Source organism: Panthera leo, chromosome E3 (assembly GCF_018350215.1).
Source record: "Panthera leo isolate Ple1 chromosome E3, P.leo_Ple1_pat1.1, whole genome shotgun sequence".
NCBI lineage: Eukaryota > Metazoa > Chordata > Mammalia > Carnivora > Felidae > Panthera > Panthera leo.
Genome location: NC_056694.1, coordinates 10779303 through 10793216, shown reverse-complemented (window position 1 = coordinate 10793216; position 13914 = coordinate 10779303). Strand labels below are relative to the sequence as shown.

Sequence of the window (13914 nt, the reverse complement as noted above, 5' to 3'; positions counted from 1 at the left end):
CCCGTTGCGGTCTCCCCAGTGCAGGCCAGCCGGGTCCTCCCGCACGTCTGCGGGTCTTGTCAGGGAGTCCAACGTGCACTACACGACCGAGGGGCTCGGTGATTTCTCATGGCTCTAGCCACACTTCAGTGAGACCGACCCGTCCACCCAGAAATCTGTGCTCCAGCACCACGCACGGTTCCAGCAGATGAGACACGCGGGGTCCTGGCTGTCATTATCTAGCGTGTGGTAGCGGGAGGCACCGCTAGGCGCTGTGCGGAGAGAAAACGCGACAAGGTGTGGGGTATGGCAGACAGGTGACCCAGCAAAGACCCCACCAGAGCGGCCACACTGAAACGGAGAGGCACGGAAAGATCTGAGGTAGCAGCAGTGCAACCCTCCCCAGGAGGACGTGACCTTGGAAAAATAAAGGACAGGGAGATGGTCATTACGGCTGGTAGGAAGTGAGCAAGTAGGCCAGTACCATGAGGCGACATCAGAAGATGGGGGGGGGGGGGGGGGCCGGTGGCCATGACCAGGGACTGAGAAGCTTATTCCAAGAACAAAGGAAGGCCACCGAATGGAAAACAGGGAAGGGACAGGCCTCCATTTTTTGTTGGCGAGGAGATTAAAATCTAGCTGCTTGGCGGCCCTGGCTTTCCCAGCAGTGAGGGACAGCAGCCGAGAAAGAGAGGGTATGGATCTGGGGTGGGCCGAAGGTACAGTCAGCAGGAGGCCTGTAACCATCAAGAAATCCAGGGTCACTCCTAGGGGTTTGGCCCGGACAATGGAGGGACAGGATGGGGGAAAGGAACATATTATGGGGGAGGGGGCACAGCAAAGGCTCTGATTAGGATGTGTGATGTCTGCAGAGATATCAAACAGGCAGATAAAAATAAAGGTGTCTGGTGTTAGATGGAGTTTCCAGGGCTAGAAGCTTAATGCGGAAGCCAGCAGGGTATAGACAATCTATAATGTGTAAGACCCCAAGATAGAGAGGGATTACCTGCAGAGAAAGCAAAGCAGGAAAAGAGAAGCGGGGCTCAGGACTCAGCTGCCAGGCAGCTCTCCAAGATGTGAACAATGAACTAACGGGAGGTATCATCGTGAGTGAAAAGGACAGCGGCCACTGAGACAGGAAGACAGCAACAGTCAACAAGGTTCGAAACTGTCCACGTAAATAGTTTAAATCGGTTAACAAAAGAAAAGGAAGAAACACAGCCACTGAAGGCCGCTGAGAGGCGGGACAGAGCAGGGGAGAGCAATCCTAGGGAACAAAAGATGCCACGCGTGACAAATCAACCCAAGGGCCAGCGTTTCGGGATGCAAGCCAGCAAGGCCGGGAAACAAGCTGAAAACGGTGTGGGTCACTCCGCGGTTTCCGATACCCAGCCCCTCGGTGACAGACTGTGACCGAAGGCCTCCTTTCCTACGAAGAGTCACAGCAAGTGCTGCTCAGGATCCGCTGAAAAAGGACTCCAAGGCTGCGAGATCCCCTGCACTGTATCAGCTCCCCACGTGCAGGAGTCCCCCCCCCGGAAAGAGCTCCCGGGGCTTTCGGCGCACTGTCCTCTCCTCTGTGCTGAAACCTTTTTACGATTAATGTATGCTATTCACCAATTAAGAAACAGTAGAGGGGAGTCATATTCACTGTTTTACTTTCTTAAAGCAGAACTGGGAAAATGTATTCAGTAATACAGTTTAGTCACGGGGAAAATGAGACTTACCAAATTTTTTGCAGAAAAGCTGGTCTACCATCTTTCGTAATTTAGTGATTCTGGCATACCACTCTTCCTTCACTGTAACAGGAACAGATACACACGCGTCCTCAGACTGATGGAATCACTAAGCCAGGTTAACTAAGTATTATGATTGTAACTTGGGCAGTACTACTACTCTGTTCGAAGAGTTTCTTTTTTTAACTCGTTAATTTTATTTTAAGTACGCTCCGTACCCAATGTGGGGCTCGAACTCACAACCCTGAGTTCAAGAGCTGCTTGCCCCACGGACTAAGCCAGCCAGGCCTCCCTGTTCGAAGATTATTTCTGAGATTTCAGAAAGTGTTTCTTAAAAACAGTGCTGACACTGAATAAAAAGAGTAAGAACAACTCAAACAATGAAAAAATGGAAACGGATCACTGAAGAGTAATTTTACACGGCTACTCTCAAGTGTCATGAACACAACTAGGAAACATCAGAGTTCAGCTCACTCCAGAACAGCCTACAGGTGAGCTGCACGACGATACGTGTAGGGATAGGATAAGACCGAAAACAGGACGCAATCTTTCCGTTACATCAGCTGGGAGTGACGGAACTTGCGGTCTTACGTCCCCACCCCCTGGCCCTCCAGAGCCAAAGGAAGAGGACCAACTGCGCTTGTCTTGCCCCCGAAACACGGCTCACCGACTTCAGTGATGACACCCGTGGCCCTGCGCTCTAAGAAGTAAACCCTTTCATGAGACGTGTATGGTGACAAGTGAGGATTCAGTCGACCGACACAGACCTGGGCAACGACACACCGTCCGGAACACTGTGCCAGGGAACATGTTCACATCTCGCAAGTAGACCAGGCACTGCTCCTTCGGTCTACCTGGTGTGGGGTGTCTGCCCGTATTTGTAACAGATCGTTAGGAACAAAATGAGGGGATTCTTCTAGGGAGCAGAGAACAGTATTTCGATACCGTCTATTTCTTGTATATAATGTTCTGAGTTGACACGGTTTTTTAGAAAAAGTAATCTCCACACCCAACGTGGGGCTTGAACTCAAGACCCGGAGATCAAGAGTGTCAGGCTCCACTGACTGAGCCGGCCAGGCGCCCTGATCTGACACACGGGTTGAAACAAGACTGGAGACCTACCTCCTGAAGCGGGTTTATCGAGCTGTAAGTCTTCACGTGTTGAATTCAGAAGTTCATGTCTGAAAGGTGAGGAAAAAGTACTAAGTATTTACCAGGCAATATATGGCAAAAATAGTAACCACTAGCACTTATTTGATATTCAGTCGTGAAGGCCAGTTTTAAAACGAAGAGACAATCTGGGCTCTTGAGCACAATTAAACCTTAATTTCCAGAGATTTCCAGAGAGTAACAAAACAAAATGGAAATTGCAAATTGTTTCAATAAGGTGCTTCTTGGACCATGTGTCCTTCATTCACTTTACAACCCAAAGGGATCTTATAAAAAGCGTTACCACCAAAAGAAGCGAACATAAAAACTTTAAGTGAGATCCTTTAATTTTACATTATATTCAAGACTCACTCAGTTCAACGTATCTATAAATTGGTTATAAGGACACTAAATATATTTTAATACTAACACATTTGCGAGACAGATTATAAGTTTTTTGGGATTTGGTTTTCTTTTTGGTAATTACAGAAACCTCCCAGGAAATAATTTCTAGATCACAGAATTCCCATAATCCAACTTATATATGCAATCATTCCATTTTGATGTAATGGTCAAAAGTCCAGTGTTGCTAGTGGGGGGATTGGGAACTGGCTCAGATATCAGCAGGACCGTGCCTATTTTAACAACCATCTCAGAAATGCTGCAAAGTAGCACAGGACAGAGTCAATAGTGCATATATAATATTTAAATAACATTAGTGACCTATAAACTCTGCTAAACTCTATAGAAATATCCTTCTAAATAAACAAAAGACTTTACATATATCCAGACTAACCACAGTAACCGTTAGGGAAAGGCTTATTTAAGAAATCCCTTCCAAATGTGGAGGATGGCCTGCCATGAAGGAATATACTGAACGGACTCGAAACAGGATGCGGGCAGCATAGAGCATCCCGTGATAAGCCTGCATTAACATTTAAACATCCAAACATAGTTCTGTACACTTTAAAGTTAGCAAATGAGAGCAGCACCTAATAAAATAATTTGCCTGTGTTCTTTAAATAGTGTTACTTAAACACAGATTCAAAACCTCTAACGTTAGAAACAACCCAATAAAATGACAGTACAAAAGAGTTCTTAAAACATCAAACTTCTTTATGTATCAACATCCAGGGGGAAGGGGACGCCTGTTTATGGTTCTTGGCCAGGGTCAGGGCTGTAGCGTTTACAGGGCCGCCATCTGGTTTATAATTCAATTTCTGGAGCCTACCGCATCTTGAAACTACAATGTACTTGAAGGAAAACTAACGGTTAGCAACAAGTTCCTCTCTGAGGAGGACAGCTCACTTATTATCTTGCGGTGCCTCTCGGGTCTTTTCCATCCTTCGTTAAATCTCAAAAGCTGTCATCCCCTCACTGAACACCGAGAGGCCAGTATGCTTGGTTGTCATCTCTGATCAGAGTGGTCGTTAAATTCCTCACCTTTTCAACAGTACCAGTGTTCCCAACGTGATGAAGCTGGACACGTCTACCAACAATACTATCATCCCACTACTTTTAGTCACTTTACCGTTTATAGTTCAAGCTATGTCAGGAAAAAGTTTCAAAATCAGTTATAATATGCACACAAATTCAAAAAGACTCACTTCCAATGGAAGGACTTAAAATGAAAGCCATGTCTTCCAAAAGAAGCGAACCCAGCGGCCCTCCCTGGGGCAGGAGTACCTCTTGGTCTAAACCTATAACAGCTTCTTTCTCGTGCCTGTACCTGGTTGAAGAGTAAGTACTTGACAGAATTCCAACCAGAGAAAGTAAGGCCACCTTCCAAGAGAAACACAGGCAGTTACTGTCTCTTCCCCATACACTGCCTGGCTGTGAGGCCTACATTACTGCATCCCGTTCACGGCTGCTCTAAGGAGACGATCAGCCCAAGGAAGGAAGAATCTGGTGAGAGGTCCAAGTACCACTTTTTTTTTTTTTTTTTCCAAGTACCACTTTTAACCATCCTACCTCTGACCTCCTCATGAGGCGAGAGAAGCATCGTTAACTGTATCAGGTTGACTGACTTAGGGATTTCTGGCCCTTACTGCTGCAGATCCTAACTGCCACCCCACCTCTCCCATGTCAAAAAGTCTCTCTTTCCTTTCACAAATGCTTGGCAAGTTTGGCTGGCTCCCATCATTTGCACTTAGAAAACAGGGAGAATGGCTTGACAGCGTTAATATCCATTGCTGCGTAAAGCAAGCTTACCATCACCGCGACGGTTCATTCTTTATGAATAACCTGGTCTTATTCTCTAAAACCTAGTGATTTTTTTCCCTTATCCTTAGGGCACTAGGACATCATGAGGTGTGGCAAGGTATACAGCTTTCTTTGTCTCATGCTTAGCCCGCTCTGTAATTTTTACAGGCTCGGAAAACAACGGTTATTCATTTTTGATACTTCTAAGTGGGATGTCACTAGATAAAGACTCAACATTTTCATGTCTCATACATACAACTTTTACAATTTACAGGACTAACCAGCATCCAGCCTTTTAAGTGAAAACTTATATTGTAGCAATTATATTTTATAATTTCCGAAAAACTATTCTCCATCCGTTCCCCTTTATAAATACATGTAGCACTTGCTTCACGGATGTAACAGGAAGCTTCCATCTTTCTTCATTGGCTGAAATCTGTTGCAAATGTCCTCAGTTTTGTAAACCTTTCACTTTAATCTTAACAGAATCCCAGAGGAAACTATGAGTGTGTCATGTGGCTGCCAGTTTTAAACGCAAGCATTTACGTTCCCAATCACAACTGTTGCACTGATGCTTTTATAAGAGCTCCTTATTGGACCCTTTATGCCAGGCCTTAGGGAATTTATAGCATTCTGCTACCTTAGGCTTTTTTTCCATTCTTCCATGGTTTCACTTATTTTTAATTTTATAACTTACATGCATTTCCATATATGCTTTTATTTTTTTTTTTTTAATTTTTTTTTTTTTTCAACGTTTTTTATTTATTTTTGGGACAGAGAGAGACAGGGCATGAACGGGGGAGGGGCAGAGAGAGAGGGAGACACAGAATCGGAAACAAGCTCCAGGCTCCGAGCCATCAGCCCAGAGCCTGACGCGGGGCTCGAACTCACGGACCGCGAGATCGTGACCTGGCTGAAGTCGGACGCTTAACCGACTGCGCCACCCAGGCGCCCCTCCATATATGCTTTTAAAAATTCAGATCAAGGGGCACCTGGGTGGCTCAGTTAGTTAAGCATCTGACATGGACTCAGGTCGTGATCTCACAGCTCGAAGGCTCGTGAGTTTGAGCCCCACATTGGGCTCTGTGCTGATAGCTCGGAGCCTGGAGCCTGCTTCGGATTCTGTGTCTCCCTTTCTCTCTCTGCATCCCCTGCCCCCAACTCACACTCACTCTCTCCCTTTCTCTCTCTCTGAAATAAATAAACGTTACAAAAAAATTTTTTTTTAATTCAAATCTAAAATCAAGACACTGTTTTACTAATATTAGTTGGTACTGCATTACTTTTTATATTATACTGATTCCTTTACTTAGCAGCAAACTGGAAAAAGAACATGACGGCTATGTGGGAATCACGTACAGGCAGGTATTCATGTTCCGAGAGCCAACTCTGGGCATGACCACGAAAATCTTGTCCACAGACACATTCAAAAGTGGTAAATAAAACAATATATAACTCAATCTAATTAAGATATAGTCCTAGAGATTGATGAATGTTTGGTAACAATATAGAAAGATGCACTAAAGAACAAAGATGAGAGTCCACAGTCTTACTTCTTAATCACAAAACGAATCCTTTCCTTTGCAAGTAATATCCTCTCAAGGCGAGGAATTCCATAAGTAGACGGTCTCCTAAAAGGAATTCCTTCCGGAAGTCCTTCTACATAAAGATCTTCAACGTGTGACTGGAAAAGAGGGTACGGGATCGTCACAGGACCTTTGGCTTTTATAGCTTGAGCTTTAAGGATAAAAAGAGAAAGGAAAAATCATTCAATGACAAGGATTAACCACAGATTGTACAACAGAATAAATGAACACGTACTGCTCTGTACGTTTTGTAGCTTTATCTTTACTTCTGCTTACTGTAACTGAATCATCACAAGAAAAATAGTACAAAAGAACTAAAAGAAAAAGAACACCAAACGTGCCGGTACTCTAACCCAATCTGCAATCAAATAGTGGATTATTGTGAGTCATGTAGATGCAGCCAGATGTCCTATTGAAACCTGAACCACCCATGAGCCACAAAAACACGTTGGTAAACATCAGCTAACACATACAGTAAAATTTTTCAACAATAAACTTTAGTGTAAGAAAAGAGTTTTTAATGAAATAACTCACGCAGAGGATTTTCTTAATTGGAAAGCTTCTGCCAAGATTGATTTATCCAAAGGTAAAATAATATAGCAGCTACAGGTCAAAAAAGCACGGAGACTCTTAGGAATCAAATAGAAGGAGAAAGACCTTGGTGATTCCATCAAACAAACTGCAAAGGATCAGGTTTTCTAAACAGCAGGGTAGTGTTTCCAGGTGTGATGGTGGAGCTGATATTAAGACCATGCTTTCCTCTCACCCAACTCCCCATTTTCAAATTTTCTTTTTCGAGTAAGCTTTATGACCAAGGTGGGGCTCGAACTCACGACCCCAAGATCAAGAATGGCGCGCTCTACTGAATGAGCCAGCCAGGCACCCCCTCGATTCCCCATTTTGAATATAGACTTGATAGAGCTAAAATGACATGATGTCCGGGACACCGCAGGTTTAAAATATTAAAACAGGCTTGCATCAGAAAGAGACGGGACAGGGGAGAGCGGACAAGGAAAATACTGGAATGTTAAATACCGGCTGTTGAATCTGGGTGGTGGATACTTAGAGGGTCTGAACATCATTTACATTCTTTTTGTTTGGAAGTTTCCAGAATAAAAAGATTGAGAAAAGCATCAGGTGAGCTCATCCACAACACAGGCACATTGGTCGACAGTAGTAAAACTTTCACAGCTAAACCTTTTGACACGGAGTCAAACACACGCCAAGTGTCCTATGAGTGCAGAGCAGACACGCATCGCTCTTCTCACAAAGGCTTCTACTTCGTTCACGAACACAGCGGAGTCACAGAAAAAGTCTTCTAGCGAGTGTGCGCCGTAAGAACAGCAGAGCCGCTAAGGACGCGGCGAAAAGGCTCCAAGTCCCCAAAGGAAAATGACTTCTGTGCACTCCCTTTCTTCCTTCTCCTCCCGCGGGAATCCCCCTCAGCAGAACAGCTGCTCCTTTTTGCTAGTAATTTATGTGAAATTCGTCTGTTTGCCGAACATTAATACTCGTACTTGAGTTTCACATTCACCACGGTACACGTTAATACGGAGTCACGGTTAATATCCTTTGTTTACACCGTGCACCCGAAAATCCTGTTCCCACAGAACAAGGAAAATATCTTTCCTTGGGGCGATTACCATTAAAAAGGTTTCAAATTGTAAAATGTGAATACCGTGTGCCTCTCATCTCATAATGGTTGGTAAGCATTATTTTCTCATATGCAAACTAATGAAACGAATCACCATCACAACAAAAGCAAAAACATAATCTGTGCTTCTCTTTGTGAGATTTATAAAACTGTTAGGACAGTAAATTCTTCTTCCTCGAAACAGGACTGCGTTAAGTCTATAATAACACAGCTATAAACAGCGAGCACCTTCTCTGTGCTTACACACCACTTACAGGAAGCTCTTTACACACACTACGCTGTCTGTCTCCTCACATCTTCCCAGCACATCTACGCTCTCCTGACCGTTTCACAGGAGAGGACAGCAAGGCTCGGAGAGGATGAAGGGGAACGGCCAAGCCTCCTGTCCCAGGGCCCGGGACCTTACCAGCACGGGACAGTGCTTAATGTAGAGCGAATTAGGGGAGTCTCTGCTCTGAAGTGGGCCGATTAAAACCACAGGCAAAAAGCTACGGCTTCTGGAGAGGAAGAACTACTAAGAGAACCTGCAGGAAATAAGTGAATGCATTAAGGGCAAGTTACTGAATTTGCTACTGAATTTCCTCTCATTCTAAATCTTCGCTGACAGGTCAGCTGTCATCCATGGAAAGGATACAGGAGCTATTATGTCAAGTTTAGTAAAGTCAATAATGTCAGTGTAGTTTATCATGTAAGAAATTCACCCAAAGCAATTCAGTGATACCGGAGAGCACCCTAAAAATAGGATTTTCAAGTTAAAAAATTCAATATATTGACCCATTTAAAGACCGTCAGTGAACTGCAAAGTAAAGAATCCTCCAAATAAAAACACAGCGAAACAGCTGATACTCTCCAGCGATGGTTGCTATTTTTAGGTGAGAATTTAATATATGCCGACCAGTAATAACACTGGTTGGTCACTAAAGATAGATGGAGGATAGAATACGGAAAGAAAAGGAGAATGTGAGACCTAACTTAAACAATTATGCATCAATAGCAGAGCAAATAAGGACATCTAGTTGAATACTGGACTTAACACAGTGGATTAAGAAAGACTATGACTGAAGAATTTTATCTTCAATTAGCTGTCCAGGGTGCAACAAATATGTACGTGAACGCCCAAACGCGCAAGCAGAAGGATTACAGGAGATGCTAACCGATAACCACAGAAACAAAACTTTCCCTAGGCTTCCTAGTGACAAGGTCTGTAACATCTGGACGGACCCTACCCATGACCTTGCGACGGACACATATGCAAGTGAGGCACACTTCACTGGGAGAAGCGGCCTTTTGTACACTGACTGGTTGAAAAGTAACCCCATTATTAAAATGCTTTTCAACAAACTACTCAAGAATTTTTGAGTTCAGACTTACCATATTTTCTTTCAAACAACTCTTCCACTTGTTTACGGAGATCAGTAATTCGAGCATTCCACTTCTCTGAAAAATTGGGAGTCACAGTTACATCTCAATGAGGAATCCCCGTTGGGGGCACTGCTGTGTTGAGATGACCCAACACCTAATGACTTCTTTTCTACATCATACATTCAAATTAATTTTTTTCTAATTCTTCCCCCGACGTTTATTTATTCATTTTGAGAGAGACAGAGACAGAGACAGAGTGCGGAGGAGGGGCAGAGAGCAGGGGAGACACCGAATCCGAAGGAGGCTCCAGGCTCTGAGCTGTCGGCATAGAGCCCGACGTGGGACTCGAACCCCCAGACCGCGAGATCATGACCTGAGCCGAAGCTGAACACTTAACTGACCGAGCCACCCAAGCACCTCCCCTGATTTCTTATTACATAATCTCTACGGCCAACGTGGGACTCGAACTCACAACCCTGAAATCCAGCGTCACACAATGCACCGAATGAGGTGGCCAGGTAACTCCAGTCCTAACTGCTAATAATCCAACTCCATCTATATAATGTTACTGCTTTCTCAAGAACTTTTCCCTTTTTTGTGGTTCTTAGAATTGGTCCAGTAAGAGATTTTAAGAGATGGTTTACAGTTTATTTTTGAAACACTTCTTACTGAATACCTCTTTTTAGCCTGGTAATTTCTGAAAAGCAGGACAGAAAAGACCAGTCCGATTAAACACTTGTACGGTGGAGGCAGAAAAGAGGGAGGGCTCCAAGGTCGTTCAGGAAACCTTCTAAAACACGTCTAAGTTGTGTGGAAAGAAGTATCCACGTACAGTTGCAACCTAAACTAGAGTGCCATGTAAACTTACTACTATCTATATCAATTCAATTTAAATCCGGTATTTAGGACTACGACAAATTAAAATACTAAAATGCTATTTAAAAAATGGAGACGTTCAATGTTTTAACTATACATTTTAAAGCAACCCCCTTCCCCCCAAAAAGAAAGGCTAGAACTCTGATCAGGAACAGAAAGCATTTGGAAGGACAGAGAGCAAAGGGGCCTGTATCTGACCCAGAACCTACCGAAGTTGAACTCCCTCACTTTCCGCTTCCCAGCATTGGCAGGCTCCGTGACCGGTGGCTGGGGCGGCTCGCTGCTCTTTGGTCTCTTGGTAGGTGGCGAGTAATCATCATCTTGAAAAAGAAAACCGTCATCACTGGAGGAACGGTCTAAGTGAGTGAGGGCCACCGTCTGCTCAATACTCAACATTCAAAAGGATGGGGGGAGGGGGCTTTCCACGCGCGCGTAGCAGCAGCCATCAGTAGGGTCCCTCTCGGCCTATTCCTTCCCAGGCACGCCTGCAGGTTCCCTACTCTTGGGTGATGTGCTCAGGTGAACATTCCTCACTTTCCTTGGCCTTACTTCATTTTCTTTCGTTTGCTCTCTTCAAATCACATCCTCATAAATCTCCCTTCTCCCCTAACTCCTCTCAGTTCCTAGGATTACAGTTTCTTTGAAGCCTTTCAAGAAAAAGATTTTGATAGACACAGATACCTACAATTATACAAATACATAAGAAAAAGGGGAGGAAATATATAGCTTGAAGAGAAAAACGCTCCAGCTTACACAAAATCCAGGCATGCATAAACAGGGAGGGCGGATACTACACGTCGAACACTTGGAACAAACACAAAACTCACAGAATTAATGAAACAGGGCGGCTACGTTATCTGTGAAACAGATAATACTGACTGAGTGAAGACAAAACCTAGCAGAAATGAGCAATCAGAGATTTCAGCACGGAACGTGGACTACTTAAGATGTTTGTAGACGTTTGTAGCGTGAGTTCATGCCAACCTCTTCACGGACAGGTCTGCAGCTCAACTCTGCTAGGACTTCAGCTAGTACGTGAATTAAGGACATCTGAATAAAGTAAGAGCTGTCAACGTCATCTTTTCTCTAGCCCCTGAAAATGTCACGTGGCACAGTACTAAGAGTTATGCTCAAAGCTCATCCATAAATTACTCAAAACCTCACTCTGAGAAATCCATACTGGAAACTAAATATGGGGTAGAGGGGAAATAGCCACTGTGTTAAAGGCCGTCACCAAAAGATGCCACGCAGGTAAGACAGGTCCCCTTTTAGGTCTTTCTCACTGTCGCCTGACAGTTCAAGACACCGGCGCAGGGAAAGCTAAGTGATCACGTCACAGCACTCGTCAAAGCAGCCGAGATCACATTCCAACCGGCACTCACACCAGCAGACTAACGCGTCACTCTCGCAGAGGCAACAAGAAATCCAAATCTCGCCAAATATACAACGTTGCCTGGGACAGCCACATGTAACTTTTATGTCCTTGGAATGTACATTTAACGTACAAGGGGAAATTTGACCGAAGCCTAAAATACTTGTATGTTGGTCCCATCACAGCAGCAGAGAGCACAACAGACGCTGTCCCCCTGGTTCGTGCACTCTGGGTTCTTCCTCTAATGCCAACCAACATTCCAGTAACCTGAAATCATTTACTGATTATTTTATCCAATAGGAGAAAAAGTCACCAATATCACCAATACCAGATCAAGTCACATCAGGACACCTTTATGAGCTGGGAAAGACCAAGATGCTACGTTTAGGGGATGCTACTTTAGGGAAATGTTATCAGATGAACGATTTACGACACTATAACTTCCAGGTGCTAACTGCCACTGTAGAAACCCTTGTTCAAATCCAGAACAAAAGGAAACCTACCATAGAAGATTTCAAAGTTACAAACCACTAGTAAAATAAAACTAGCCCGTGTCATCTGGGCTTATTTAATTACTACAAGGATTAGTGGTCAAATGGCTATAAAAATGGTCAAGAGGCTATAAAAGACTATCAAGTAATTAAATTCAACCTAAAAAGACACATTTGGGAAAACATACTGAAAAAAACCACCCCATCTTTTTCAACTCCCAGTTTTAGAAACCTAAGTATATTTTGATGCTAGTTGGTATAAGGTAAAACAAAAGACATTCGTTTCACCTATGAATAGTGTCAAATCATTTTATCTTAATTTTTAAGTAATCTCTATGCCCCTCACGGGGCTCAAACTCATGACCCCTCAGATCAAGGGTGGCAAGCTCTAAGAACTAAGCCAGCCAGGCACCCAAGTGTCAAAGCATTTTAAATGCTTCATGTTAACATTTCTTTAAAAACATTAAGCAATGACATTAAAAACAAAAGGACTGTCCCTGTAGGCTAATGTAACCTATTTCTACAGTCATCATTTGAGGTGACTGTTAACCGAATTACATAAAATGAAAACTGAAAGAGAATAAAAAAAAAAAACCAAAAAAACAAAAAAAACAAAAACAAAAAAACCTGAGAGCTGGAGGGTGGTAATGAAAGATACCAGCAATCTATTATATTGATCTCTACTACAAACTCTTTGAAACGGAGGCCAAGGGGAAAGGGCACAAGAGCGTTGTCAAAACCCCTTGAATCAGTTTATTTTAGACCATAAAAGATTTCATAGGATAAACATATTTTATAAACGCAACCTCATTAACCATCAAGACAAAAAAAAAAAAGAACAAAGACAAATCTAGGGGAATATTTTCGAACCAGACAAATGAGGGAACAGATTGGAACATATTAAAAAGTGGTATCTCATTTCTTTCTCTCCAGCCAGAAATAATAACGTTCAACCTATACATGTGAACAAATGCTGAGAGATGGATTTAATTATTTGTGATAATAAAATATATTACCACACGTTCTAGCAAAAGACTACCCCATTTCATAATCACTTTTGGGGTGTTTTGTATTATGTGACACGTGGAACAAAATCAAAAGATCAGCTACGAACTTGCCCGTATCTCCCGTGGTCTTCTCCGCTCTTTGCGACAAAAAAACCTGTAATTTCTTTTGCGAAGAGCATGAGAAAAATGTTATTCTTGACCTCGAAATCCTTTCCACAAAGGATCAAAATTACCTACTTCTCTGCAGGAAAAATACCAAATAGAGCTCTAAATGTTTGCCTCTATCTTCTAACCAGGCCCCGCAGAGAGAACGCTGGCGTCCTAATTATCGTGGTATTTCCCCACATTATAATGTGGGAGCCACCACTTTTGTGTTAAAAGACACACAAGTTCAGGGAGCTTCAAATTCAAGCCCGAATTGAAAAGGTTTACTTCATCGATACTAAAAGCTTGTAAGATAAATTTCAAAATATTTTAATGCGAAAAGGTTGCTACGCGCG

General features: G+C 43.3%; 1 protein-coding gene across 8 annotated transcripts in view; it reads right to left on the bottom strand.

Annotated features, from left to right (window-relative positions):
• The window catches only part of GTF2I (general transcription factor IIi), a 109366-nt gene that overhangs the window by 27435 nt on the left and 68017 nt on the right, over positions 1-13914 (bottom strand). For all 8 annotated transcript variants that reach the window (XM_042922187.1, XM_042922191.1, XM_042922189.1 and 5 more), the window contains 5 exons: positions 10754-10864; positions 9678-9743; positions 6620-6803; positions 2838-2896; positions 1707-1778 (listed from right to left, as the gene is read on the bottom strand). In XM_042922187.1, coding sequence (XP_042778121.1) covers positions 1707-1778; positions 2838-2896; positions 6620-6803; positions 9678-9743; positions 10754-10864 — 492 coding nt within the window. The remainder of the gene's footprint in view (positions 1-1706; positions 1779-2837; positions 2897-6619; positions 6804-9677; positions 9744-10753; positions 10865-13914) is intronic.